This window comes from Exophiala viscosa (genome assembly GCF_022695815.1).
Source record: "Exophiala viscosa unplaced genomic scaffold EDD37scaffold_13, whole genome shotgun sequence".
NCBI classification, from domain to species: Eukaryota; Fungi; Ascomycota; class Eurotiomycetes; order Chaetothyriales; family Herpotrichiellaceae; genus Exophiala; species Exophiala viscosa.
This window is the reverse complement of record NW_026944365.1, coordinates 276,822-301,709: the sequence shown is the minus strand read 5'-3', so window position 1 is coordinate 301,709 and position 24,888 is coordinate 276,822. Positions and strand designations below refer to the sequence as shown.

Here is a 24,888-nt window from a genome sequence, read left to right as displayed (position 1 = left end):
TTGAGAGGGTCTTGGTGATGCTGGAACAGGCCACTAGGCTGAGAGCTCGTACGATACTGGACAAGATTGATTGCTCTTGATGGAAATGGCCGATGATGAACAGCTCTTCCTGATACTGGATAGCATTGAGAGCTCTTGGTAGCGTTGAAGGACAAGGTGAGGAGCAAGATGTTCAAGCATGTTTACGGTGAGCGTGTTTGTTGACCTCTTGTGAGTCCGTCGTGTCATGGTCTCTTAGCAACATGTCCTTACCTTTCACTTGGTTGTTGTTCTTGTGAGTTACTGTGCTGTTGCTGCTGTTGTCTGCACAAGGCAGTGAATGGTAGACACGTTGTCTAGGGTGAACATACTGCCTCGGGATGCACAATTGGTGAAGATGAATTCATATCTCGAACGAGACATCGTCGGAGTAGCTTGTCCGACTCCAGACAGTTGGGGCAGTGTGGCACTTACAAGTGCAGGGCGCCTACCTGTCAGCGTCTGCTCCATGTAGCATCTCACAGTGGCCATATTTCGAGGAGACTGGCTGTTGAGTATCCTACCATCAGTCGAGCCTGGAAGACGATACAGCGAGCCTTTTCGACGCACGTCTGGTATGAGAAGTAAACACTCGCCATTCCCTACTCATGCGGTATAAGGGTTGGAGGCATCTCGAGGACGATACGATGGGATTGGTCGGTAGACAAAGGATATCAAAATACACTTGTCAGTATCTCATTCATGTTCACATCAGCTCAAAGGCCGGCATAGGTACATCACAAAAGCATCAACCCCAGCGTGACCCACATGGCTCGCCAACCTATAGGGTGGAGTCGGTTCATGGTATCTTTATAAAGCATGATGAACAAGGCCAGGTGTTGCAATCCTGGCAAGGAGATCTTCTTGTTGCCCACAGCGCCATTCCCTGACTCCTCGAGTCAAGCTTGACATGTAAACTGCCGCAACGCGTGGAGATAGACATGTGATACACAGAGTTCGTGACTGTTTGGCGCCGTCAGTGGTGGAGATATGAGTTCATGTCCACGTAGGATCCACTTGTTTGCCCGAGAAGAGCACGGCCTTTGCTTCGTCTCCCTGGCTGGAATCGATTTTTCGAACCCTGACACCAGGGAACCTAGCCTCAAGGAGATGACTGGTGTAACCAGTGAGCCCCATGACATTGTTCATGGGAACACCAAGCACGTTCAACACCTTTGCGAATTCGAAGATGAATTCCTTCTCCATCTCGTTCGCACTGGGCATTCAAATCTCGATCAAATTTTCTGGCTTCCACAAAGGCCAGTTCCATGGGCATTAGACAGGTCATCTTCTGAATATCGAGGTGGTAGATGCGGTGAGGATTTCGGCAGTCATTTCGACTGTGAGGCGAATCCAACAGTGCCTTGAGATCGTCGACAGTCTTGGACACAGCTCTGGTATGGTCGATGATCTGTGGGATGGTCTTTTCGGCCATCATTGCGGTTACTGAGGTGACCTTGATTGTGGTAGGTTTGTTGTTTGCAGGCGTGGGAGTTCGGCCCTGGAGCGTACTGGAGCAGGAGGTGCATGTCTTCTTTCTGGTTCCATTGTTGGAAGAGGTCTTTCGAATGTCTCTGATCAGCGTAGCTTTTCAACTCTTCGAAATTCCCCTTCTTTATCTGCTCTGCGCGGCTGTGAGTTCATTGAACTCTCTGACATCCTTGACGGGGGATGCAATTGGAGTTCTGAAGACGGTAACCAATAGTCAGCCGTGCAGCTGGAGATGAATCTGGCATCCAGTGTGTTCGCCTTCCGTTGACAATGTGTAGCGTATGGGGTTTTGCAAGGTCGCTATCATTCCCAGATTTTTCCCAATTTGATATTGTGTCTTTGATGTCACGTTGGACGTTCGTGGCCTGAAAGTCTGTTGAGCGCTGGAGCGGGTCCGAGGGCATATAAAGATGAAGTCGCAAGCTGGTGGTCTTTGGCCTCTTGGCCCGGTCTAAGAGCAGCCCAAGAATTTTCATCGAAAGTCGCGCGAGATCGGCATGGACTCTTTCATGTCGGTGAAGGTCAAGCTAGGACAGTCTTGATACATTCCGTTGCCCCCGGGTTGTCCATGGTCTGGAGATGGTGCGCAGTGTCCGTGTTGCACTGCTGCTGTGGTTCCAGAACAGTTTGTTTGACCTGAACAGGAGGTACGCCACTTCTGTACCAGTGCTGAGCAGCCCCCAGTGAACTGCTATATCTGCGGCTGTTTTCGTCCTTGTCTGAATTGGACAGGTCGCCCTCAGCCTGCTGCAAGCTGGGAGATAAATACACGATCCAAGCAGCGCTGCTGTGCAAAGCGGTGGCTGGTTTCGGTCGACTCGCAACGCGGAGGTAAAAGCCACACCATGGAACCACTGACGGTAAGTGGCGTCGTCGTTGATGTCGTGTGTAAGTTGAAGATGAAGACCTACCGGGTACCAGGTTACCCAGCAGTCGGCGCGGCGCGGCAAAACAATATGCCTCGCTGCTGGTCCTGGCACAATGAGCGGACCAGGAAGGCGAACTGTGTACCTGGAAACTCCCTAGTTATTGAAACAGATATGGATCGAGTATGGATACCTAGTCAGCGCAAAGGACAAAATGATGACCCGATCAGCATATCACTTGCCACATTCGTACTCTTGAAGATAGGAATTTGCGATGCTCATGATGTTGACCGTCTTCTCATTGGGCCTTCTCCTTCTTAATGTTTGCTTGAGCGGATATACTGAATTTTGTACCTGGCATGCCGACAATATCAAATTGAGACGATCATGCCAGACCGGCAGATTACTCGCCATATTTGCTCTCTCGATCTCGGGAACTCGCAACACTCATGACACATGTCGTCCTCGCATTGGCTCACTTTCTCTGAAATGTTTGCTTGATCCAATATATCGATGCTCTGTGGACTCGTAACCAGTATCGCTGTGTGTTTGCTACCTATGGAGACAGCTGATGATGCAAGGCTACGGTGATCAGGACTACCTTGTGTCAAGTTGTTATTGGTGGAATAAGAAGAATATTGAAATTCAGAGACACGTAGCAAACAATATGGTCTTGCTGAGAAGCTTGCAAATTGCCGGACTCAGCTCCCGTCCACCATGACTGCACATATGTGCGTTAGAGCAAACAGTCAGAAGTCACGATTGGTCGCAGCATCGAAATTGAGTGTTGGCAATGATGAATGTGCTGTCATTGCAAGGTGAAATTGAAACGGGATCGTACCGGATTGCAGGTATTTGTCACACAGCAATTTCCAGCGAGCAGTACCTGACACACCAGCGTGATCACTTCGCGGGAACGACATCACGATTCTGTGATTGCACATCTGTGTGATCCTGTTTTGGCTTGTTTGGCTCCCCACACCGATCTTACTGTCTCCAATGTTGCTGTTCTTTCGTCTTCGCAAGGCAAGGCTGAAGCCCCTGGATTCTTGGCATCGATCATGCTGGTGGTACATGCGAGAGGCAAAAGTGTTTGGCTGACGAGCCATAATTGATTTGATGCATGATGCAGACTAGTCAATATCTTCTCATCTCAATCTAGTGTATGGAATGTCTGTTTCTGTCTCATGGTAGCTCTTGCATCATATGTGTTGCACTTTGAGTCTCGCCGTGCTTCGCCCAAATATTAACCTTGTCCTCGGAAGACATCAGCAGCAAATATCGCAATTGTCGTGCCTCAAAGTCGCCATCATCGTCAACCTCATGAACGTCCTGCTCGACCTTTATCCCAATCAAGCTTTGTTCATCTTCATTCAGTGACAGCGAACGTTTCATCACACTTTCGTTCAACCTTTCATATTATCGTCCTCAGAAGGCATCTCCCAATCTCCATCCTCAGCAAGTCTACAGGCTTCCTTGTCGCGCTCAGCCGCAAACTTTGCAAGTCCTCGCACCAGATCCTGCACGTTCGTCCATGAAGATCCATAGTATTTGGCTGCCACGACATGGGGATCGCCGCCTTTGTTGATGTCATGAACCATGTTCCGCAAGCCAGGATAGATAGCCTGACTCTTTTCACGAACAGATTTGTTGGTGTTGTGAGCAATCCAAACCAGTGTATCTTCATCGCGCGGTCCTTCGATGATGTTTCCTGTAGAGATTCCCATGTCTTCCACCTGTACCCAGTCGGGATGGTTTTTCACCACTGTCCAACTCTCTTGCTCTTCTCCTGCTGTGGGCTTGTTCTCTTCTTGTTTAGAGTCTCGGTCATTTCCACGACGGGTCTTCGAGCGGGTGAATTCGATCATGGATTTGGGATCATACGGCTTGGGTGCGACAGGTTTGGCGTCGTTGGTGCTATCGTCCGGTCCGGCTGCAACTCTGGCTGGTGGGTTCTGTTTTCTCATCTCTTGGAAGTTCGCGTACAACAATGATTCATTGAACGATTTACCAGCTGATCTTCCGGCGTCTTCTGGATTTCCGCTCAATTTTAGGGTCACGTATGGTTCAGCTCCAGTCGGGGCGGCGCTTGTCATCTTTGCCTTTGCTGCGGCTCGGCGTTCTCCTGTGGCTGATGCGTCAGCCTTTCCTTCGACTTCCAAAGCAGACAATGCTGGGTCGCGCAGACAGGATGGTGGGTTACGCTTACGGTAGATCTCGAAGTGACTCATCGTGGCTCGGGGCGTGTCCATTTGCGAAGCAAGGTTCGCGAGGGACCTGGAGTGAGCGGTGAGAAAGACAAAGGTTGTGTGAAAGTCTGCGACAGAATCAAACTTAGGTCAAAGTGAAAGTTGAACATTGTCACTGACTGCCTGAGTTCCACTTCATAGTGATCACGCAGTCAGACAGCAAAAGGCAGTTATGCTCTTCACTAGGAGCACTTCACGCTCCACGCGCTTCACTGTCCCAGGAGGACGCCGCTCCCAATATGCTAAAGTAAGGAAAAGGAACCATGAAGACCATCGATACCAACGATCAAAACGCTACCTAGTGAGTCTCAAAAGGTCTCCAGCCTCAACAGAGCGTGTGACCTGATGTTAATGTCAAAAGCACGCCGGAGTCATGCGGATCATATCCTGTCTCTGCATTGATGAAGCCCACCTGCCCAAATCACCTACTCAGCCAACACCAATCCCCACTGTGCAATCGTCATGGTCATGTCTCTCACGCTCAAAGAGTATCTCGCAGCGACGACCTCAGGAAAAACACCCTCGCATATCTCCCAGACCATACTGCCCAGTATCCAGTTGCATATATCTACCAACGTATCCTGACGATCGACCACGACTTGTTTCTTAGCGATTCCGATGTCAACGAACTGCGCGATTCGGACAACGACATCTAGTGGCGTGAGACGATGCTGACGTGCGACAAGGGCAAGAGAGATATTAGCTGCCATCTTTTTGACTAGTTGATCCGTGATTGCGTCCCAGTATCCACGCTGGTAATCGTTCATGGTGAGGTATGCATTGTAAGACTGACGAATGGGATCTTGGAGCGCGATGTCGGAGCGTGTGTATGATCTTGGCTTGAGGTATTTTGGTGGAATCAAGAGACGGCCCCCGTTGAAGCGGCAGGTTTGAAAGGTCAGAGGAACTGCGGCGATGGTCAGAAAGATCGGATGAAGTGACCGCGAAGGTGAATACGTACGGACTTCAGACATGTCGACAGGACGTGCGTAGATGAATTGCTGAGCAGGTTGCGGTGGATGAGTAGGGTCCATAATGGGCAGCAAATGGTCGCGATGCTGGTGAGGAAAGCAACTGGTCTGTAGAATGATAGAGGCGCGCTGAGCAGGCCGCGAAGTGGTAGTGATATATCTCAAGTGATACAGGTGAATGGTTGACGTGAGATGCGACTGAGGCAGTTGACGCGCTTTGTCCCTTGCACAAGTCAACAGGTAATGTGACGGCAGTGTAAACATAGTGAATTGTTTGCGACTCAACATGGGAACAACAAAGAGTGCCATTATGAACCAGCGGCGGACGACCTGGTCAACGTGAGAATAATACCCTCGGTATGGATGGCGGCGACCGCATGTCCAAGCAACATTCTCAAGCGATGATCCAGATCAAACAATCCGGAACCAAATCCTCTCGATCAGGTTTCTCGGTTCGATCTCTGGCCAAGTTTCCCTCAAAGGATCAACCTCAACATTCTCACTCCATAGGTCCCTAACCTTCAGCTTGACAAACCTCGTGTGCTGAACATTCTTGTAGCCCAAGAAGAACGATGCGAAGATGGGAATGTCGATGTAGGGAGGAATGAAGCTCTTCGCTGAAGTGACCAGCAAAGAAAGCATCACACCTACCGAGAAAAGCGACGACGATGCAGAAGGTTACTGCAAGGCCGCCCCAAACGATTCATGAGGCGACTTGTATGGCAGCGCGGACGTCGAAGAGCAGTCCTGCTAGAGACCATAGTGAAGTCAAATGCATGTGATGCAACAGCTCGCTCCGGACAATCAGGATGTTGATAGCAGAGAGGTTTGAGATTCGTTGAAAGACATCAGCGGAGCATGGGCTGACTTTGAGGCAGGCAAGAGTCTCTGCAAGTCCGGTCCAGTGTCGGGGCATGAGAAGCACGAGTCGACCCGAAGATGAATGAGTGTCCTGCTGAGCATGTGGATGCGGGTGTAACTGGGTTACTGATCGAGGGCAGGGGTGTGATTTCAATCCATTGACGACAACGTTGACGAAAAGGGCTCGCTGACGCCTATTCGACCATGATCTGGTGCACCGCCGACCGTGAAAGTCAGCATGAGTAAAATCAGACCGGCAATCGCGGTGTGCCATAGCGCGAAACACGAATTCTGACCCCCCACAGACTCGGACAGGAAAGCATTTGTTGATCATCATTGACACAAACATAAAGGTCGATCCACGCCGTCCTGGGTACAGAATTCGGCCAGGACGCGATCAAAACCGCGGCAGCTGAGATCTCGACCGTCTCACTCATCGCACGTGTATGTTTCAAATCCAGCCTCGTCGAAAGCAAAGGCCATGCAAACTGTGCCGAAGAAGTGCACGAGGTTCAACACACCGAAAGTCGACCCCAGAGCAGGTTGAGCGAGTCTCCCTAGAAAGACCATCACTGCCCAAGCAGATGCGTCGCACATTTGGTCGACGTACTTACGCAAGCAGTCAATGAACGAATTTGTCACGAAGGATGTTGAATTCGAATATGGCAGACGCGTACTTAAGTTTGAGCGGTTCGTCGAAGAAATGTCCGTGCTCGCTGCGGGAACCGGTGCACGAATCTATATTCCCATATTCTAGAAGCACGCACGTTCCCTTCCTCACAGTCTAGAACACACATTTAGCAGTTACATCTTCATTAAATCGATGAACCTAACTTTACAGATCGATGTAACGGTCACAAAGTTCTTTATTTGGACTTTCCAGAGTATTGAAGTTTGAATATGCCATCTACTAGGCGGCAAACTCAGAAGTACAAATGGATATATCAGTATCAGTATCAGTCGCTGTCCACGACACTCAAGCAAGTGTTCAGCAAATCCTTCGACAATTTTCTATCACTACTAGCAGCCAATTCCAGTGGTTGTTGCAGATTCCAAATCACCCGAAACGCCTCTCCGCCATGCATAAATTCATCGTTTCACTTCTGGCCATGGCTGCCTGCACACCTCTTCTTGTGTCTGCAAGCTGTGGTGTCGAAGGGTTCAAACGTTCAGAATACGGTACCTTTTGTCTCGACGGAACTGCTGCGACATCATGCTGTGGGTACGGATCCTGCAACATCTTTTGCGATAACTGCGATGGCGGTGAGTTCCTCAAACACTTAGAAGCAGGTCAAGATCTATGCTGAACATACTTGAAGGTTGTCGTGAAGAGAACTATGACGGTTGTGTGATGCTTGCCAACTACAACAGGGAGCAATGCCTCCACTTCTCCGTGGCAGAATGTAACAGTGACCTAACAGCTGCTCTGGCGGCTTGTGAAGTCAATTATCCGCAATAAATCTGATGAAAGGCAGCTGAGAGACCAACTTCTCCGACAGTCGCCGTGCAGGATGAGGCACATGTTGGTCGAGTGAGGAAACTGATAATGTTGACTTTGCCTTCTCTGGGCCGGAGTTGACACTGAGGTTCGAGGACTGTAAAGTTACCGAACCATGTCTGGAGGGTGAGGCTCAAGGAGACTTTGGTGGAGGATGGTAATGATTCTGAACTGTAGGGTAGGAACGGAAAGCTGGCCGGATCATTCGGAGAGGCTTCTGACAGCAATAAGAATCAGTGAACAAGATCCTACCCTTGTGCAAGGCTGCCCTTCCCACAGACGTGGCCGCGAAAGCGATTCTCACACTCGTGCTATTCTCCCAGCAGCAACGAATTGTGGTTTCCGAGGGCTTGAAAGTCATCCGATCGCCATCAAAGTCTGTGATCTGCATCCATAGATGGCTGTGACCTGTGTCTCAGCTTCTCAAAGCCTGGCTGTCCTTTCGTGGGAGCAGTGTGGAGTTGACAGATCTTGGGGGGAGTCAGCACTGCAGGTGGTCCCTCGGATGATCTGCCCCGACATCCTTCCCGCTTTTGCGACAGCTGGGATTTTCGAGCGCATATCTGGTTGGAGCGGCTAGAATGCCTAATGAATCCACCATCAGCAGCAGCTCATGATACAAGAGCATTTGATGTTGAATTCGGCTCGTCCACAATATTCTCCCAGTCACCAACTTCTTCTTCGTCTTGTGGCTGACTGCTGTTGAGTTCAGCATATCCAGTCCTCCTATCCACGCACGTCTGGCATCTTCCAACCTTGGAACAATCCGGGCTCAAATGAAGCCAAACCTCCTCACGCGACTTCTCCAACCGCTCCCAGTATTTTCTTCTTGTTCCAGGGACCAACCGTTTCCTTGCCTCATGCTTGACTTTCAGCTTGACCGCCATGTATTTGGGGTCCGGTTGATGCTCTTCCGGAATGCTATGCGTGACTTCGAGGTCCAGCAATCTCTTATCGCCTACACTCCTCATAAATGGCTGCTCGTTTCGTATCTGCTCGGGCATGATTCGTGAGAGAAAGTCCAAGGATGCGTCGATATTGAGATCAATGGCTCGGACTGGATCGATGGTCATTTTCATGACGAGACTGGCCACATGCGGATACAGGATGCAGAAATCCGATTGCGAGATATGGACCGTTCCGCGCACGGTCATGAGCCAGGCAGGCTGACCTTCATCCAGTGCTTCTTGGATTGTGTCAGTCGCCACTTTGAGGTTCTCACGCCAGTACATAAATGCTTCCGAGTTGATTCCCAGCAGAGGCACATGTAGACGGTATTTCGGATCGTCAGGCGGAGGTAAAACCGCCATGCCCCATATGTCGTATACGATGCCTTGCGTGATGTACTTGAATTTCTCCCTCTGTCGGAGAAGGCTGACGGTGGTGGTCGCACCGAATGAATGTCCGACCATTGTGACGCCTTGGGTATGGAATCGGTCTGTCCACGTTGACCAGTCAATACCTTCGAGCCCTCGCTTGGACGCGCCAATGGCACCTTTCAGCCGAAGATTTCGAGCTGCAACCTTGTCGCCGTTGCCAGCACATATCTCCTGCATGACTTGATATGCTTCGTGGATTTCCGCCAAACGAAGATCTATTTGTGCTCGGCGTAGCTCTTTGTCCACCGTGTGACCGGGTGTCGTATCATTTCTGTCGTGCTTGGGAAAGATGAAGTCAACCACATCATAGGGTTTCTCTTTGCTGGACTTGAAGTGTTCAACGTTTCCTCGCTTCTCCACACACTCTCGGCTTGCGGGGCTGTTGTCAGGATGATTGATCAATGTCCGCGGTCCGCTGCCATCTCTGTGCTCCAGCGCGACAACCACAAATCCGTGACTTGCGAATTCGCCACACACAGAGGAGTAAGCTGTTCTCGTACCTCCAAGCCCATGACTGAACAGTATGAGCGGAAATTTAGGCTTCTCTGGCCCTCCTGGTGGTGGATTACCCACATGTCTCTCATGGCTGCGATGATTTTCTCGAGCTGCGCCATGTTGCGGCCAATGTTCTGCAATGTGGGCATTTTTAAAGGCGGGTAGTTTCGTGAACCAGGTCGTGCAAAGAAACCATGCCAGTGCAACGTTCTCCGGGAGTGAGGCAAATTTAGCATATCCGCGACTCGTCTGTTCTCTGGGCCGACTCAGCCAAGTTGGTCGAAAGGTCTGCAGTACGGTAGACTTGTCAACATGGGCCATTGAGTCGACATGGGCTGGATAGTAGATGGTCATCAAGACTGTTTCGAGTGCAATGATGTGGACCTTTTGGCGAGTGATGTCGGAAAAGGTGCGTGGTTGTTTGGCGGGGACTTCAAGGTCAATGGTGCCAACTTGATAAGGGCCGGTATATCTTGGGAGCTTGCCATAGAGCGGGATTCTATCTCTCATGCCCCTCGGCGGTCTCGCTTTCGGTTTGTGTTTAGGCACTTCATGTGGTTTGGTCTTTTCGTTCTTGGGATGACCATGGACCCAGTCCGGAAAGATGGCGGAGGAGGGCATGGTGGAGTACCAAAGTACCTCTTCCTGCGCAGATCGGGATCCTGGGGAGAACGTGCACTTCACAGCCACGACGTTTGCTTCTTAACATGACAAAGAGGTCGCCGATGTTTTATCTAGGACCATGTGTGTATTGACGACGGCACCGCCGGAAAGATAAATCATACATGGTGGTCAATTCAAAACGAAGAAGGTTTTAACGGGCCGTAGCTGCAGGTGCAATACCTCATAATCGTCACTCTCTAAAAGTCAGCAGAAAGCAAGAATGTCCCGCCAAGAAACTGAGTTGCGCTCCTTCCAATTTGATTCATTAACCATCGCTATTTTAGTTGAACCTCCTACCAAAGTACTTCATGAAACCGGATCGAATAGCCGGAGACAATAAGTGCCGGATCTACTCATGTTTGCTTCATCACCACCTGCATGCGTGCGCTAGTTGTTTGCAGGCTGCCGATCCTTACTAGTATATTCGGAGAAAAATCACCTCTCAGTTTGGGTGTCGCCGGCTTGAAAATATACATAGCATTCACACTGCTTCTGAACGGCATCGCTGACAAGTCTTCTTTGCGTGGTCGAGTCCGCATTCTTCAGCCATGAGATTGCGACCTCACGAGACCTGGTGGGACAACGCTCGCCGCCCTGCATCTACTAACCTAGCATTCGAAGCCAGATGCGAGAAGCTGAGCCCTGTCAATATCGGTGTGTCCTCAGTGAATCTGACGGCCTTTGTTTTCGGTACTCCGCAAGTGGAGTGAACGTGAAACAGGAGTCTGCGTTCGTACCCAAAACTACCAGGCTGGGACATGCGGGGACGACTCCAGCCAGACAACGTTTCGTGTTCGAGCACTATGCAGAAGGTGATAAGTGTGAGAGATTGGGTAGCAGAGTCGCAATATAAAGCCGTGTTCAGGTGCTGTGCCGCGGCCATTGTACAGCGCTCGAGCTGACACGCCTTTCTGAAAGAGGCTCAAACTCTGCCAGGGAAGCATGCAAATTCTGCCGAGCCTCTTGAACAGATTTTGACGTCTGGGGTAGCTGCTCCAGAGCTCTGAGTAATGTCAATTGAAGGTGCTTGTACGCTTCAATTTTGATTTTACCCTGGCGATATTGCCTGGTGATGGCCTTGTTCATAAGCTGGACTCCAGCCACCATGTGGTGAGGGTATGGGTCGATCTGAACGAAAGAGACGGTGATTGACTGCTCATGTGAGTCTGCGGCCAATCCGTTTTTGGAAGAGATGGTCAGAGTGTTTTCGAGGCCGAACTTTACCGCGTTAACAGCCTCCCCTTCAGCATCGAGTCTCTTCTCGGTAAGTTGAGACAAGAGGTCGACCCGTTCCGCGGCTTCCACGGCATCCACCAGAATCAAAATCCCGAGGTGATAATGGAGCGTGATCTCGTACCAATTCAATCGTTCCACTTGACTGAGGAAATGGAGCCTCCGCAGACAAGCCGTCAAAAGTGGGCGGAACGTGACTTGGAAGATGTCAACAGATTCGAGAAACGACTTCCAAGCTTGGATGACCTTCTCTTCTTCGTCGCCTTCTCGAAGCGCCTCCTTCAGTACAGCAATCATCTTCCAAACATACACCGAGCAAGCTGCTGCAGCGGCAACGATTTGTGAGGTAGTCTCGTCAGAAACCTCGAATGTTGATGTCCGCCACTCTTCGGTCCTCGTATGGAACGAATTTGCGCCCATGCGAAGCACGCGCCATGATGATTCCGAACCTACACCGTGAAGACCAGAAGATAGCGACGATCGGAAGTTGAGTGTAAAAGATGCTGAAGTGTCAACCATCAAGGCGGCCCAATAAGCCCGACTTTCGCTCGTCAGGAAAGCCTGGCTAAGATCTGTGGTGGGTTGCCGGCCTATGACGGGATCAATACCTGGTGATACCTTCGACCCACTGAATTGACAATTTCGTTGCCTCTCACGCAGTCTCTGCACTTGTTGGAGAGCTGCTTGAACACAGACGTGGCCAGTCAGACCGTCCATCTCTTCTTCTGTAGAGATACCGACTGGAATTGGGGTGAGACCGAAGATGAATAGCGCAAGGACAGAACGGTAGGAGACGCGATTGATGACTTTGAGCATGTCCCGGCGCGCCGCTCGCCACAGATCTCGAACCAAATCCTCGTGAACGATTCCAATTCGTTCGTGTTTGGGAATGATGTGTAGCCATTGCGACGCAAACGAGTGTATTGCCCTTTTCACTGATTGCTCCATCAGGCCATCTCTGTCCTGTCTCTGGCTCACTGGCGTTTCTGCATCATGTAAACTGCGTGCTTCCCAGTCTTGATCGATATAGGTGTCCAGTTCGGCGAAAAGTCGAGACGGAGGAAGCACAACCTGAACATTGGCATCCCAGCTGGCAATGTCAATTCGAGTTTCACATGAGAGAAGCGATTCATTGAGAGTACATACACGAACGGACAGCAATCCCTTCCCAACCAAAACCCAAAGATTTGCTCGAATGAGCTTTCGTAGATTCGCTCAAGCCAGGATTTGACAGCTGGTGAGACGCTTTCGATGGGGCCTTGCATTGATGGCATCGGGCTGATGTGGGATATGGCGAGAACGGAATCCGACGATCGGCTAGTAAAGGTAGTCAGTTGTGGTCAACAATTGACCTTAGATGACACTTACGGAGTCCATCCAGCTGCTGGCTGTGAGGTCGATTGACCGGTGTTGGCAGGGTCGTTCTCAGCACGAATGGACTCTGGGGATGAGGACGAGGCTGCAGGCGGAGTAGCGACTGATTTCGTCCGGCGCGGTTGCTTCACAGGCCTTTTCACTTCTTTCATCCACTGCACAGTGTGGTACATCAGTCTCCGAAACAAGATGTCGTAATGAAGCCGAAACCTACCTCAAACGTACAAGGTCGCTTTCGCCGTGTACATCGTGAACACGATCCGGCCCATTCTGTCAAATTGGGGTCATAACCCACACGGGCTGCATCGCATGCCAACCGTGAGTTGCGACAGGCATCGCAGCTGGAGAATTGCGTTCTTCGTGGGCCAGTGTGTTCGCGCATCCTGATGATGGTGGTGGTTATGACTGATCACGAGTGCCGACCTCGCCGTTCTCCGACAGTCATGATGAAAACGATTTGTGGTGGACGCGACCAGCCAAAGTTGTCTCCAAGTTACCAGATACAGAGACGTTCTTCCAAGGTGGCTATCAATGCAATGCGCATTGTGGTTAATGCAAAAGCAAGAATGCGCTCTTTTGGTGTGGTTCGTATGTGAGTACAGTAAGTGGAAGTTGAGATAAGACTCTGGGAGTCTAGATGTTGAAGCCTTGGGTCGTATGCGGGACAGGCTTTGTGGGAAATGTGGGCAAGGCTACCTAAGCTTAGCTTACATAAGGGCGCTCAGATCATCTTCCGGGGGCTAAGGAGGCTTATGCCGGCTTCCCCCAGCTGCCACTGCCCTGCCCTGCCCGCCTTGTCCTCCATACGAATCATCTTCCACAGCGAGTCCTATCAGATTTCGACGGCATGTGAGTGCGGAACAAAACCTGAAGGATACCAAGAGGGTTTGTACATAATGTCTGCTGCTACACACTGTCAAATTGAGGTGAGCGAAACGATGATGTGCTCACCTCTTTCAAGCTCCTTTTCAGGGTTGCAACCGCCGGCGCTGAATGGGATGGCCGGCCCACTGACCTCAAGTCGAGCGCATCTTCTTGAGATGATTGGCGACATGGCACCTCGTAATGTTCGCAGCCCTCCGAGCTCCCAGACGCCCTTTGCCTTCCGAGGCACGCTCATTCTCGCCGTCGCGGCCAGCGCTCAGCCTCCCTATGACCAGCAACGCAGCCTGATCATGGATATAATCAATGCTTCGTCCTGGAAGAGGACTGCTGTGCCGGAGCACTCGCGCCGTGGGAAAGGAGCCAACCGAGGATTAAGAAAGTGCTCTATATACATATAAAGGAATGTCCAATACAGTGAGAAACCAGCTGCCGGACGCATCAAACCAGCTGCGACCTGGAGATCGCCCAGAGAACGGAGATAATTCACAAAGGACATCGGCAACGCAAGCAGAACCTCCACCCCGTCATGTCCCCGAGATTCAAGACGACGGCATCACCGCCTTGTGGACTCCTCCAGATCCCACCCAGATCCTCGCCGATATATACTTTGTACACGGTCTAACGGGACACCCTTTCAAGACGTGGCATCACTCGTCAAGGAAGTTCAAGATATCAAAATTCCTCAAGCGAGGCTCCAGTGCAGACATAGACCGATTTGACAGCGCCATACCCTTGTGTTCACGGACCCGGGGATGCTACTGGCCTCTAGATCTACTCCCCAATGACTTCGACAATGTACGAATATTCACCTGCGGCTACAATGCGTGGCCCACGAACTTCATATTCGGAGGAAATCGAATGAACATATCGCAACACTCTCAAAATCTTCTTCAACGCATTCATAGCACACGCACAGCTTGTCGAGGCAGACCCATCATATTCGTAGGCCATGGCCTAGGAGGAATTCTCATCAAGGATGCAGTGCTGGAATCTGGCAAATACAGGGAACAGCCTGCACTCAAGGATATCAGTGATTCCTGTACTGCCATGTTCTTCTTCGGCACGCCACACCGTGGTACCGACGCAGCAAGGTACGGGGTGAAGCTGGGCATGGCATCAGAGGTGCTTGGCCTGTACATCAACAAAAGCATTTTGAGAGCTCTACAACGCAACGGTGAATACCTGAGTGCCATTGAACGCGATTTCAACGATCTGCTCAATGACCCGATACCACCGAGCGAAAAGATCCAGATCTGTAGCTTCCAGGAGGGGAGGGCACTGACTGGCCTCAGGTTCTTCCCGGTAAAAAAGGTCGTGGATGATTCGTCCGCCTTCTTCAATCGTAGGGACATCGAGCAGACTTTCTTCATCGACCAGCACCACAGAAACATGACGCGGTTCAAATCAGCCAGCGTGGCCAGCTACGTCGATTTCAAGACAGCTGTGGGAGAGTTCTTGCGCAAGATCGACGCTGACAGACATAAGAACGCCGATGGCCAACTAGGCAACTGAAGGTGTGCCTTCATAATCAGGTCAATAGAAGTATATGCCTTGTAGGGGTCCCGTTCAATGTGAATTCTCATTTATATATCTCAAGGCCAGCGTCCAAGCATTGTACCAACTCTCAATACATCTCGGAGTGAAGAAGAACTTTTTCAGCACCGTCAAGACCTCATCCCAACTCAAATGTCGATACTGCTGCACCACAGCCAATAACAACTCAAATCTCGCGTCGGCCTCGTAGTTCTCCGGCAAAGCAGGTCTCCTCGGCGGAACCATAGTCCCAACAGTATCCAATGCAACCCACAGATACAAATCAGATTGATCGGCGTCCTGAAACATCTCCTGACTCACCCGAATCTCCTCCGCATGCATTTGCAGCTGTTGATCGTAGTAGCCGCTCAACCGTTCCGTTCGCGACGAGTCCATGATGACGACCAGCAAGCCAATACAGGAGGCACGGTCGATGAATGTCACATCGGAGTCCGTGAGAAGTCGGGCGCAGTGCTCTGCCTCCTGCATGTTCGTAGCGTTGATGGCGGAAGAACCGTAGGACGGGCTGATTTGTAGAATATGTTCGCCTTGTGTCACGACTCGATGGATCAACATCAGGACGGGCTCGCTGAGGCGATTGTTCATTGCCATGGTGCGGAAACCTGGAGGCAGGATTGAGGCGATCTCTTCGAGGTTGGCGATGGGAGGGCGATCGGACGGCATCGGCGGGCTAGCGTTGTGCCTTTGAGCGGTCAAGGTATCTCGTTGTTGGCTGTGCTTAGACATGTATGCCCAGAACCTTTCCAACCTGGTGAACCCTAGGTATCAGTCTCTGTCTCCATGCATTTTTCAAGTTGTGCAAGGACTTACCCGAGTAGATAGGGCTTGAGGACTAGAGGCCACCCCAATTGATCGAGGCCACCTCTTAATTCCACTATCTTGCGCAGTCCACCAAGGTGCGTTTCGAAAGCAGCCAGGTCGTTGTTCAGGTACTGAAAGAGTAAGCCTTTGAACATCACAATACGGTTGATGCCCACTTACATCAACGCCCATCAGTGCGACTATTGCGAAGAGAACGGCATCTTGGGTGTATTCCTGTTCTCGGTCCAGAAGATCTCTCAACCGACGAAGGGTCTGATTGTAGTGGTATAACGCATCTGGGTCTGAACCATTGTTCCACTGATGGACGGTAAGGTTCGCTTGTGACAGCGCGATCAGGGCTTCGAACATCAACGCGTTCTGAAGGGCGTATTGGAAGTATTGGTTGAGTAAGACTGCGCCTGCCTCTGCTGATAGAAGCTCTGGTCGGATAATGTGAGCTGGGCCGTAGAATGTGAGGACTATGAACTTGTCAGTCTACCTTTCTCAAATGTCGGATCTCGCTCACAGTAATCGACAGCCGCAGGTATGCATTGTCGGAACTCGATTGGGTAGGAGTAGAAAGGGTCGGATCGTAGACCGTGCCTGTCATGTGGAACAGTGAACGTAGGTAGTTGTGCTGATGTACTTGAGGGTCCTTGGTTGGGGGGCTCGAAATATGCCGCTTGGGTTCTTGGTGGATCGCCGACCTGACCTTCAGGGCTGCTTGCTTTCCCGACTGATGAGACTCTTCTTGTAGCTGGTCTCGATCTGTTCCTGAAATGAGTGCCAATATATGATGCGACGAGCTGTCGATTGCGGCGATCGTTCTGATCTTGTGGGTGAGAGTAGTTCACAAACGTAGGGTCGGGCATGTCGACAGGCACTCAAGCTGCGGTCAGTCAGTATTTTGTGAGGTCGTCTGGGTTGCAAATGGTGATGCAGGGAACAGTGAATGTTAGTCTTGTATGGTAGACTTTGGGGGGAACAGATATTCTGCTAGCTCGATGTCTTGTTCACGCAGGTCAAGGTCAAGGGACCTCTGGATCGAGCATCCTTTGGCCACATCTGCGGAATTAAGGCAACCCATTGTAGATAAACGAACAACGCGACAGTATCAAGCCTTGCAGTAACGTGGAGTATAGCAAGTGATATCATGGCCAAAGCCTCGCCTATCGAGCCTCAGGAGATACTTGGTTCTGTCACTTCGGCTGGCTGGTGGCGGGCTAAGGTCGGTGCCGCCATCGTGAGGGCGACCCTTTGACACGGCCGTAGTCCAATACATCGTCAGCATCGTTGTTGCTTGCCTAATATCAACCTCATGGTGAGCAAAGGATGCAGCTAGGAAGGACGAAGTGACTGCGATGGTTTGGGCTGGAAGATGCTCGGTTATACTTGGCATGCACAGCATGCATCGAACTAGGTTAGATAGGGCTGATGGAGCTCCTGTTTGTCAGCACGGCATTCCCGCGTGCCCTGTGTGATCAACCAGCTGAACGTTCTCTCCACGTTCCTTGCGTGTATTACCTCAGTACTGGACAAGGCATTGCCCTCTAGCAGAATCGTTTGCGGAAAAAAGGTCCTTCCAACGGCCCTGGACTATGGATCGACGAATGCTTTGGTAAGCTAGAAAGGAGCCATATACAGCATTTGTCAGTATCTACGCGCCTGCCAGACTTGGACTGGCCAGGCAGGGGGAAACAACGGCGACGCACTGTCGGTACTTTTGTTTCAAGCGTTTTCATTCCGCAGTGCGTATATATAGGTGCATATATCGAGTCATTGTGGCGTCCTTACCGTTACGTAGAAGTCCGTCTGGAGTATACCTGCCAGTTCCATCTGGCTCGAAGGACCGCTAGTCCTCCACTCTGGGTCTCGACCGTTCTGCCACGACCTCGATCGTTCCAATCATACGGCTCAGCCTCATGGTCGGACCAATTCTGAGGTTCAGGATTCAGATGATCGTCCGCACCGACTGGTAGGTTGGTGCTCTTTTGAATTTGAGCCATCGTATTGTGACGGGGGCCCCTGAACATCCACCACATTCCAAAGTGGCCATCAGAATTCCGTGTGGCAAGGGCAGCTTCAGAATTGTGAACCACCCATTTGTCATATGCAGCACAGCGGGCAAGATGATAATCATAGACGTCCCGGTCGAAGTCGGCCGTCTGACTCGTTGAGGCCAGGAAGGCCTCTTCTTGTGGCCACAATGGCCGACAGAAATCCGACAAATGGTGGAAGAAGATGCCTTTGAAAGTCTGGCCATCCTGACTACAATATCCTCGGTGGTCACAGAACTCCTCCATGACGCCTCCTCTGCCTAAACCGGCCCATCTCCAATCAGTGTTCGGCCATCCAGTGGCGCGTACAACACTCTCGATCTGGGCATGGCCGTCCTCCAAATAGCTTCTCGCCCCAGTGGCAAGCCAAAGACCACGACTGGCAGATAGAATGACACCTTGATTGTAAGTATAGACCATAGAGTTGAGGTCGTCGCAGTTTCCAGTTCCAGGATTGATTGTTCCATTTGGGTAACGGCGCCAGCCTGTCACATGAAAGCCGTCCTCATAGAGACCTTCAGGATTGCGCATCTTGCTTTCCATGATCCACTTGTAACTTTTGATTGCGTTTTCGAGATACGTCGGATCGTGAGGCTTCATTGAGCCCTGTGGACTTGATGTCATATATGGTGATGTGTTATTGTCGCCTGGGAAGTACAGGTACATGCCGATGCTTGCTGCCGCAAACAACTCGTTGGTGATGGCGTTCTTATAAGGCGTGAGATATGGGTTCCAGGTCATGCCACCACCACATAACGATTCGTCCCAGCCAGCTGAGGCTAGATCGTAGAAAACACGTGCGCGATGGGCAGCCATAGGAACGAATTGCAGACCGTGCCATCCATCGCTTGATGCAGTCTGGCCACCTGACTGTACGTAATCCCAATGTTTTAGGGAGTACATCTCTGCAAATTTCAGGTTCTCGAGCCAGCCGAGAACCACCCACAGCATATCGTCATAAGCCTGGTTTCGCAGAGCAAATGCGTTCTCGCCGAAATAGAAAGCCGATGTCTGAGCATAGTAACGATCGATGAGATTCTGCCATGACAACATCTCAGAGCAAGCAGCGGTGGAGGCGGTGTCCAAGGATGACACGATGCTGGACAAAGTGGCAGAGACATGAGTTCCCATGACGGCAGATGTCCAATCTATGGCACCCAGCCAAGTCCCAGAGAACATGTCAAAGTAACTATCTTGCATGACTTCCAATGCGTCTAGCATGTCCCGGAGGGCAGACGATATATCGGAGTTCCGTGACGTAGAACCATTCCCTTCTCTTGCATCCGCTGTGATCACTAGTTGATCGGCCTGGGAGCCCATAGAGGTCTCATGTTGTGATTTTATGACCGTTCCGGCCCGCGCAAGCCAGGCGCCTTGGGTTATGAGGACGAAGAGGGTGAAGAATCGCATTTTGGGCGGAGGATGTCGACCAGCATGATCCTCTAACGGAGACTGCTCCGGATGGGATTGGGCATGGGCGAAGGGCCGAGAAAGATGATTCAAACAAATCTCATCAGTGGGAGACAGTATCCCCGAGGAAAAGCCTTGTGATCATCTTGTACACGCTGAAGCACAATAACCTCAAGGATTGTGCGAAAGGGAAAAGGAGTTGCAGATGGGAACTCGATGGGTGCGCGCATAAGCGCAGTCTGGGGATCGCGTGCAGACGGAACACTTTAACCCAACCAATTAAGCTTACCCTATGTTTAGGAACCTAGGTAAGGTTCATAGCCTAGGGCGCCCCGAGAGCTTGGTTATCGATACGAATCTTGGCGGCTGGATTTAATGCGGCAAACAGTCATGAATCTCTTCTCTTTTCTCTGTCCAAGGTACTTAGGTACTTATCATGCGATAAACATGTCATGAACCGATGCTGGACCCTATCGCGAGAAGTTGTCCAGCGGCGCCTCATGCTTGATCTCCTCCCAAATCTCATCAATGCTCTTGGCCGCCTTGTCGCTCAATTTCCCCTTCTTGATCCCCTCAAGCGTCTGCTCAAGCTGCTCCTTCCGACTGGCTCCAATGATGATGCCATCTCCATGCTCGTTGCTCAATGGCGAATTATAAGCCACCCAGCGGTACGCGAGTTCGGCGCGAGAAACACCCTCCTCGTTCGCAATACTCTCCCACTTCTCCAAAGCGTTGAGGTAAGAGTCCTTCATGTACATCTGACGATACATGCCGCCGAGTGCTTGCTCCGAGAAGCGTCCTGCGCCGTCTTTGATTTGCTGAGCTGTCTTGGTCAAGAATCCACCGGCCAAAGGACTGTAGGCGTAGAATGACATTTTGAGTTTGCGGAGAGTAGGGAACAGAAGGGTGTCTTGAAGACGAGCGACGGGGCTGTAGTTGCCCTGGTAGACGCTGGGGAGAACGTAGTCATTCTTCTTGGCGATGTCGTAGGCTTTCTCAACATCCTCAACCTTGTAGTTAGAGAGACCAAAGCGTTTGAACAGGCCGAGCTTGTAGACTTCGTTGACGCCTTCAAGAGTTTCTTGGAGGGGAGTCTCTTTGTCTGGAGCGTGGATATAAAAGATGTCGACCTACATGACAAGTCTTAGTAACCATGGACAAGTCTTGGGGGATGATGTGAGTGAATAGGCAATGCATTGGTGAATGATCCTTGGTGACGATGACGAGCAACCCACGTGCCTTTCTTGTTGTCTGATTGAAGAGATTATGAAGTGCGACATACCTGCTTGACCCCCAATTTCTTGATACTCTCTTTAGCAGTGTTGACGATATTCTCTTTAGATGCCCATTTCCCAGTAAAGCCACCAAGCCATTTCGTGTCAACAATGAACTTGTCGCCTGCCTTGAGCTCGCCTAGCTTTTCTTCCGACTTGCCATAGAGCTGGGCTGAGTCGAGGTTCTTGACACCATGCTTTTTGAGGATTTCGAAAGCCTCGTTGACATACTCATCAGATGTCCATGGCTCACTGTTTCCTATGCTGGCAGTTCCGAAGACTACAGTGAGGGATTTTGAAGACATATTGTTAAGTGATTTGGGTCAAGCTTGCTTGGTACTAGGGTGAGAGGATGCGAGAATGATTGCTCACAGAAGTAATGCGGAAGTGAGGATCGTGACTGTCTTCGTGTACGAGGAAGGTGGGATCTTAGGTAGACACCACTTGTGGGGAAGCAGTGTATTACTAATTCATAGAAATCGAGAAAGGCGTCAATTTGTCGAGGTTGCTCGTACGAGTGACGTGCTCGAGTTGACGATCATGGACCTCAATGCTCGTACCTAAAGATGCTGAGATATGAAGAATGTCATTCATTCAATTTTGGTTGTATCTAATTACTCATGTGCTGCCTCTTGTGCATATAAATTGTCCATGTCCAGAATTGTGCACTATTCAGCAATGTTCGATGTAAACATCCACCTCCATCACGATGCGTGCCCGCGCCGCAGTCTTTAGTAATGCTGTCACTGGAGTCTGTCACCCGGATAAAGGCATTGGATTATTACTCGTACTGGAGTGCCGAGGCGGCAGTGCTGTTATGTTCGAGCCACGGAGGTTCGTCCGGCATTCATCCGGGCGGCTGTTGCTGGCAAATGGACTGCCGATGCAAATGGGTCAAAGTGGAAAGCGAATCCTCGTTGGCGTATGAACTGCGAAGCGAGGTGCTATATGCTTTATGGTCCTATATGAAACAGCTGTATAGACGGACTGAAGTTTTGTGAGAGTTATTGATGATTGCTTATTCGAACTCTGGGATATGCACTCAACAGATTCACGCATAGGCGTGCCCCGAGCTAGGTGGTACTACGGGTAAAGAACGGCGAGACCGTTGTACGTGAGGAATGCATGTCGTAGCCCCTTGAATAGAACTTTCCATAATCTTGAGGGTTGAGAAGTATATGAATATGTATATCAAGAAGTCATAATAAGCTTGCGAACAAGCGCCAAATACGGCGACCATCATCATTCCAATAGTCCTCATGTCATGTCATTCATCTCCTACCAGACTTTCGCGGTCAGGGAAACGATTGCTGGCCGCCTTATAGACCAGCAGCCTTGCTTCTGTCGTGGCAAGCATTGTTCAACGTGCCTTGGACGCGCAAGGCAGAAGTGATAGTGTTGGCCTGTTGAAATACTTCCAGCCGCAGCATCTCATGCCGATCTGATGAGAGCAATGTCGTTGCAGGGAATGTGGCCGTTGTTCTTGTGTGCAGGTAAGGTCATCCGCTTCCCATGTCAACCACAATGCAACAGCATCATGCTGGGAACAAATGCCACGGGTGATTGACACAGATTATCGGGAGAGCATGGTCGCTCTTGATGAGACAACCACGCCCAAGTCGGTTGGGTTATAGTCGTTAACGTATAAGAAATTCCATGATCACCAGCAAGTCTCCTAGACCAGTGCCTCGTAAGACTGCTGTCTCTTTAGTTGTGACGTCCATGTCGTGGCCAGGTCGCCAAGCGCAAGGCCTGGGAGGCCATGTCAGTGATTCCTTTTGGTACTCCTGCTCTTTTCTTCTTTTGAGATAAAATGCTGATGATAAGGCTCGGATCTGCGGTCTCGATAGTCCAGGGTGCCATATTCGCGGCTTGGTGGATATGACGCATGCAAGGTTGGTGCTATATACGGGTCTGGTAGTGCTGTGAAGCGCACACTGTCTCCTGTCCAAGCACCTGGCGATGTGGTGATTGCGAATCTGGGACCAGCTGCCCTTCCCGACTGGAAGTCCCACAAATCATTGGCCTGGTCGTTAAAAGGATAACTGTTGGTCTGTGATGGTGGCAGTGGCAGGTGAACTGTCGCCCTTTGCGGAGCATGCGTCGCACGAGCAGTCTTATTCTCTTTGACAAAAGTGCCTGACAATGTTCTCGCGCCGCGGCTGAGATCTGGCACCTTTCCACCGTGCGGGTCTGGAGAGCTAAGGACCATATTCGTAGTCAGATCTGGTGACGAAATACTTCGATGGTGGAAAGTATCCCGTATAAAGCTTTGGAAGTTTGGCAGTGTGCAGGATTGCCCTGCATTTCGCACCGGCAAACTGCGTCTTTCACCGACGCCGGGGCGAGGCGATCCTTGCGTTGACGGACCTGCTTCGAACTGCGTCGGGGGTGTTGACGGACTCCTGCTGATAACGTCCGAGTCGTCCTCATCCTCGTCAAGGTCTTCGACTCGATGTCCTTTCCGACCCACTGTCATGTGGTGGTGATGGAGACGGCATGCAAGCTCCGACTTTTCCAACCGATTCGCGATCTCTTTGTAGGGTAGCTTGTGGTTCCGACTTCGAATCAGGAACAACTCCTATGAACACATCAGTGACTGGTACTTCGAAAGTGGTTGTTAACCCGAGACCTCTGCATCAGTCCAACAACGTATCAACCTTCCCTGTCGCACTTTGTCTTTCTTTGACGGATTCGGTGACTTCTGGACCCTGCGAGATTGGGAGTTCGATCTTCCAGACGGTACCTGGCTACTTGGAGAGGCCATTTGTACGTGCCCTTTGAAGGTAGCTTGCAATCCTGACTCTGAAGGTAAGTCCTGAAGGTGAAATGGATATTGAAGTAACAGACTTGTCTGCGATGGGAATGCAACAACTCAAGAGTGTAACGGAATGAGTAGGGAAACAATGCGGCTGTAGCGGCAGACTAGCACCCGCATCACCCTCATGAATGGGAGGATATACGAATTTTGTACAACGATCTCTTGTAGCTAGTCTGCCTCATCTCAATGCGAAGGCAGACTCCATGTCGGCTTTGTCAGTATGCGACCAGCTGGAGGCCTCTGCAATGGAGAAAGTATCAATGTGATCCAGAGTCAAGTTGATAATCTGATCATTGTGAGGGGATGAATAGCCGCTGTTATCGCTGCAGATGGCGTATGCTAGAGGTTAAGCTTACCTTGTTTCCTCCAGGGGTCGGCTGGCGGACCGTTGCAAGCACTGGGGTATGGATTATGCGATTCGTGCAGCCGAACTATTGACGGACTGCTACCAGTCTTTGCTGACCTCCTCAGGCTCTGGGCGGAGACCTTGGACGTTTGAAGAGAAGGACGGTTAACTTCACTGCTGGGCATACACCAAAGCATACTCGATCAGTGATAAAATATCAAGCCCTCGATGTTTGCCCGTGGCCTTTGTGTCGTTGAAAATGCTGTTTGGACAATTGATACCTTCACCTCGCTGAGCCATACCCCAAACTCAAACTTGCATGCTGTAGGAGCTACGATGGCGTTGACAGGCATGTGAAAAATGCTCCGAGATCGAGGGTGACCGTGGTTCAGACACAGCCATGAGTCTGCCTTAGCGGTTTCGTGGGCGAATCGAAAACTTCGTGGTGGTCCAACAAGCGCCTGAGATTCCGGCGGCTAAATCTCCATCGTAAATGCCCAAGATTCTAGCCAGGTGGACAAGGGATTGTCAAGGTAGAGCCTCTGAAACTCCCCAGTCCAAGTTGAGGAGGAGAGCGCTGCCACCATCGTTGATAGCTAGGGTGTCGTGCGGGCCATACCGCAGCCATGATTGATCGGGAGT

At 50.8% G+C, this 24,888-nt stretch overlaps 9 protein-coding genes across 9 annotated transcripts; 2 read left to right on the top strand and 7 right to left on the bottom strand.

Moving 5' to 3' along the window:
- Nucleotides 1-3,549: 3,549 nt before the first annotated feature.
- EDD37DRAFT_641123 (uncharacterized protein) lies at nt 3,550-4,602 on the bottom strand. Its single transcript, XM_062817283.1, has 2 exons — nt 4,585-4,602; nt 3,550-4,500 (listed from the first exon to the last, which is right to left on the bottom strand). The coding sequence occupies exon 2, from the start codon at nt 4,469-4,471 to the stop codon at nt 3,782-3,784; it is 690 nt and encodes a 229-aa protein (XP_062666191.1). The 5' UTR covers nt 4,472-4,500; nt 4,585-4,602; the 3' UTR covers nt 3,550-3,781.
- Nucleotides 4,603-7,244: 2,642 nt separating this feature from the next.
- EDD37DRAFT_173938 (uncharacterized protein) lies at nt 7,245-8,221 on the top strand. Its single transcript, XM_062809886.1, has 4 exons — nt 7,245-7,719; nt 7,776-7,859; nt 7,932-8,080; nt 8,137-8,221. Exons 1-3 carry the CDS (start codon nt 7,392-7,394, stop codon nt 8,033-8,035), a joined length of 516 nt encoding a protein of 171 aa, XP_062666190.1. The 5' UTR covers nt 7,245-7,391; the 3' UTR covers nt 8,036-8,080; nt 8,137-8,221.
- A 234-nt stretch (nt 8,222-8,455) lies between these two features.
- EDD37DRAFT_173928 (1-alkyl-2-acetylglycerophosphocholine esterase) lies at nt 8,456-10,657 on the bottom strand. Its single transcript, XM_062809885.1, has one exon. It carries the CDS (start codon nt 10,447-10,449, stop codon nt 8,566-8,568), a length of 1,884 nt encoding a protein of 627 aa, XP_062666189.1. The 5' UTR covers nt 10,450-10,657; the 3' UTR covers nt 8,456-8,565.
- Nucleotides 10,658-11,191: 534 nt separating this feature from the next.
- Nucleotides 11,192-13,768, bottom strand: EDD37DRAFT_173848 (uncharacterized protein). The gene is made up of 4 exons (XM_062809884.1): nt 13,313-13,768; nt 13,093-13,253; nt 12,871-13,041; nt 11,192-12,814 (listed from the first exon to the last, which is right to left on the bottom strand). The coding sequence occupies exons 1-4, from the start codon at nt 13,478-13,480 to the stop codon at nt 11,353-11,355; spliced, it is 1,962 nt and encodes a 653-aa protein (XP_062666188.1). The 5' UTR covers nt 13,481-13,768; the 3' UTR covers nt 11,192-11,352.
- A 617-nt stretch (nt 13,769-14,385) lies between these two features.
- EDD37DRAFT_613048 (uncharacterized protein) lies at nt 14,386-15,495 on the top strand (the record flags this gene model as incomplete). The annotated part of the gene is made up of 1 exon (XM_062815419.1): nt 14,386-15,495. The coding sequence occupies one exon, from the start codon at nt 14,386-14,388 to the stop codon at nt 15,493-15,495; it is 1,110 nt and encodes a 369-aa protein (XP_062666187.1).
- Nucleotides 15,496-15,549: 54 nt separating this feature from the next.
- EDD37DRAFT_613047 (uncharacterized protein) lies at nt 15,550-17,210 on the bottom strand (the record flags this gene model as incomplete). The annotated part of the gene is made up of 4 exons (XM_062815418.1): nt 15,550-16,285; nt 16,348-16,469; nt 16,519-16,817; nt 16,865-17,210. 4 exons carry the CDS (start codon nt 17,208-17,210, stop codon nt 15,550-15,552), a joined length of 1,503 nt encoding a protein of 500 aa, XP_062666186.1.
- A 794-nt stretch (nt 17,211-18,004) lies between these two features.
- On the bottom strand, nt 18,005-20,062 carry EDD37DRAFT_641107 (glycosyl hydrolase family 76-domain-containing protein). The gene has a single exon (XM_062817282.1). It carries the CDS (start codon nt 19,803-19,805, stop codon nt 18,135-18,137), a length of 1,671 nt encoding a protein of 556 aa, XP_062666185.1. The 5' UTR covers nt 19,806-20,062; the 3' UTR covers nt 18,005-18,134.
- Nucleotides 20,063-20,173: 111 nt separating this feature from the next.
- EDD37DRAFT_641106 (aldehyde reductase) lies at nt 20,174-21,636 on the bottom strand. Its single transcript, XM_062817281.1, has 2 exons — nt 21,088-21,636; nt 20,174-20,935 (listed from the first exon to the last, which is right to left on the bottom strand). Exons 1-2 carry the CDS (start codon nt 21,382-21,384, stop codon nt 20,276-20,278), a joined length of 957 nt encoding a protein of 318 aa, XP_062666184.1. The 5' UTR covers nt 21,385-21,636; the 3' UTR covers nt 20,174-20,275.
- Nucleotides 21,637-22,592: 956 nt separating this feature from the next.
- On the bottom strand, nt 22,593-24,770 carry EDD37DRAFT_173599 (uncharacterized protein). The gene is made up of 3 exons (XM_062809882.1): nt 24,257-24,770; nt 23,712-23,878; nt 22,593-23,660 (listed from the first exon to the last, which is right to left on the bottom strand). Exons 1-3 carry the CDS (start codon nt 24,441-24,443, stop codon nt 22,845-22,847), a joined length of 1,170 nt encoding a protein of 389 aa, XP_062666183.1. The 5' UTR covers nt 24,444-24,770; the 3' UTR covers nt 22,593-22,844.
- Nucleotides 24,771-24,888: the final 118 nt, after the last annotated feature.

Coding starts and splice junctions, on each gene's coding strand:
- EDD37DRAFT_641123 (XM_062817283.1), bottom strand. CDS start 4,471: ATGACAAGCGCCGCCCCGACTGGAGCTGAACCATACGTGACCCTAAAA.
- EDD37DRAFT_173938 (XM_062809886.1), top strand. CDS start 7,392: ATGGATATATCAGTATCAGTATCAGTCGCTGTCCACGACACTCAAGCA. Junction 7,720..7,775: donor TTGCGATAACTGCGATGGCG/GTGAGTTCCTCA, acceptor ACATACTTGAAG/GTTGTCGTGAAGAGAACTAT. Junction 7,860..7,931: donor CCACTTCTCCGTGGCAGAAT/GTAACAGTGACC, acceptor GATGAAAGGCAG/CTGAGAGACCAACTTCTCCG.
- EDD37DRAFT_173928 (XM_062809885.1), bottom strand. CDS start 10,449: ATGCCCTCCTCCGCCATCTTTCCGGACTGGGTCCATGGTCATCCCAAG.
- EDD37DRAFT_173848 (XM_062809884.1), bottom strand. CDS start 13,480: ATGCGCGAACACACTGGCCCACGAAGAACGCAATTCTCCAGCTGCGAT. Junction 13,254..13,312: donor AGCGACCTTGTACGTTTGAG/GTAGGTTTCGGC, acceptor CACACTGTGCAG/TGGATGAAAGAAGTGAAAAG. Junction 12,815..12,870: donor AGGGATTGCTGTCCGTTCGT/GTATGTACTCTC, acceptor TGACATTGCCAG/CTGGGATGCCAATGTTCAGG.
- EDD37DRAFT_641107 (XM_062817282.1), bottom strand. CDS start 19,805: ATGCGATTCTTCACCCTCTTCGTCCTCATAACCCAAGGCGCCTGGCTT.
- EDD37DRAFT_641106 (XM_062817281.1), bottom strand. CDS start 21,384: ATGTCTTCAAAATCCCTCACTGTAGTCTTCGGAACTGCCAGCATAGGA. Junction 20,936..21,087: donor AGAAATTGGGGGTCAAGCAG/GTATGTCGCACT, acceptor CTTGTCATGTAG/GTCGACATCTTTTATATCCA.
- EDD37DRAFT_173599 (XM_062809882.1), bottom strand. CDS start 24,443: ATGCTTTGGTGTATGCCCAGCAGTGAAGTTAACCGTCCTTCTCTTCAA. Junction 23,879..24,256: donor CGACCCCTGGAGGAAACAAG/GTAAGCTTAACC, acceptor CTTCAGAGTCAG/GATTGCAAGCTACCTTCAAA. Junction 23,661..23,711: donor GTTGTTGGACTGATGCAGAG/GTCTCGGGTTAA, acceptor ATGTGTTCATAG/GAGTTGTTCCTGATTCGAAG.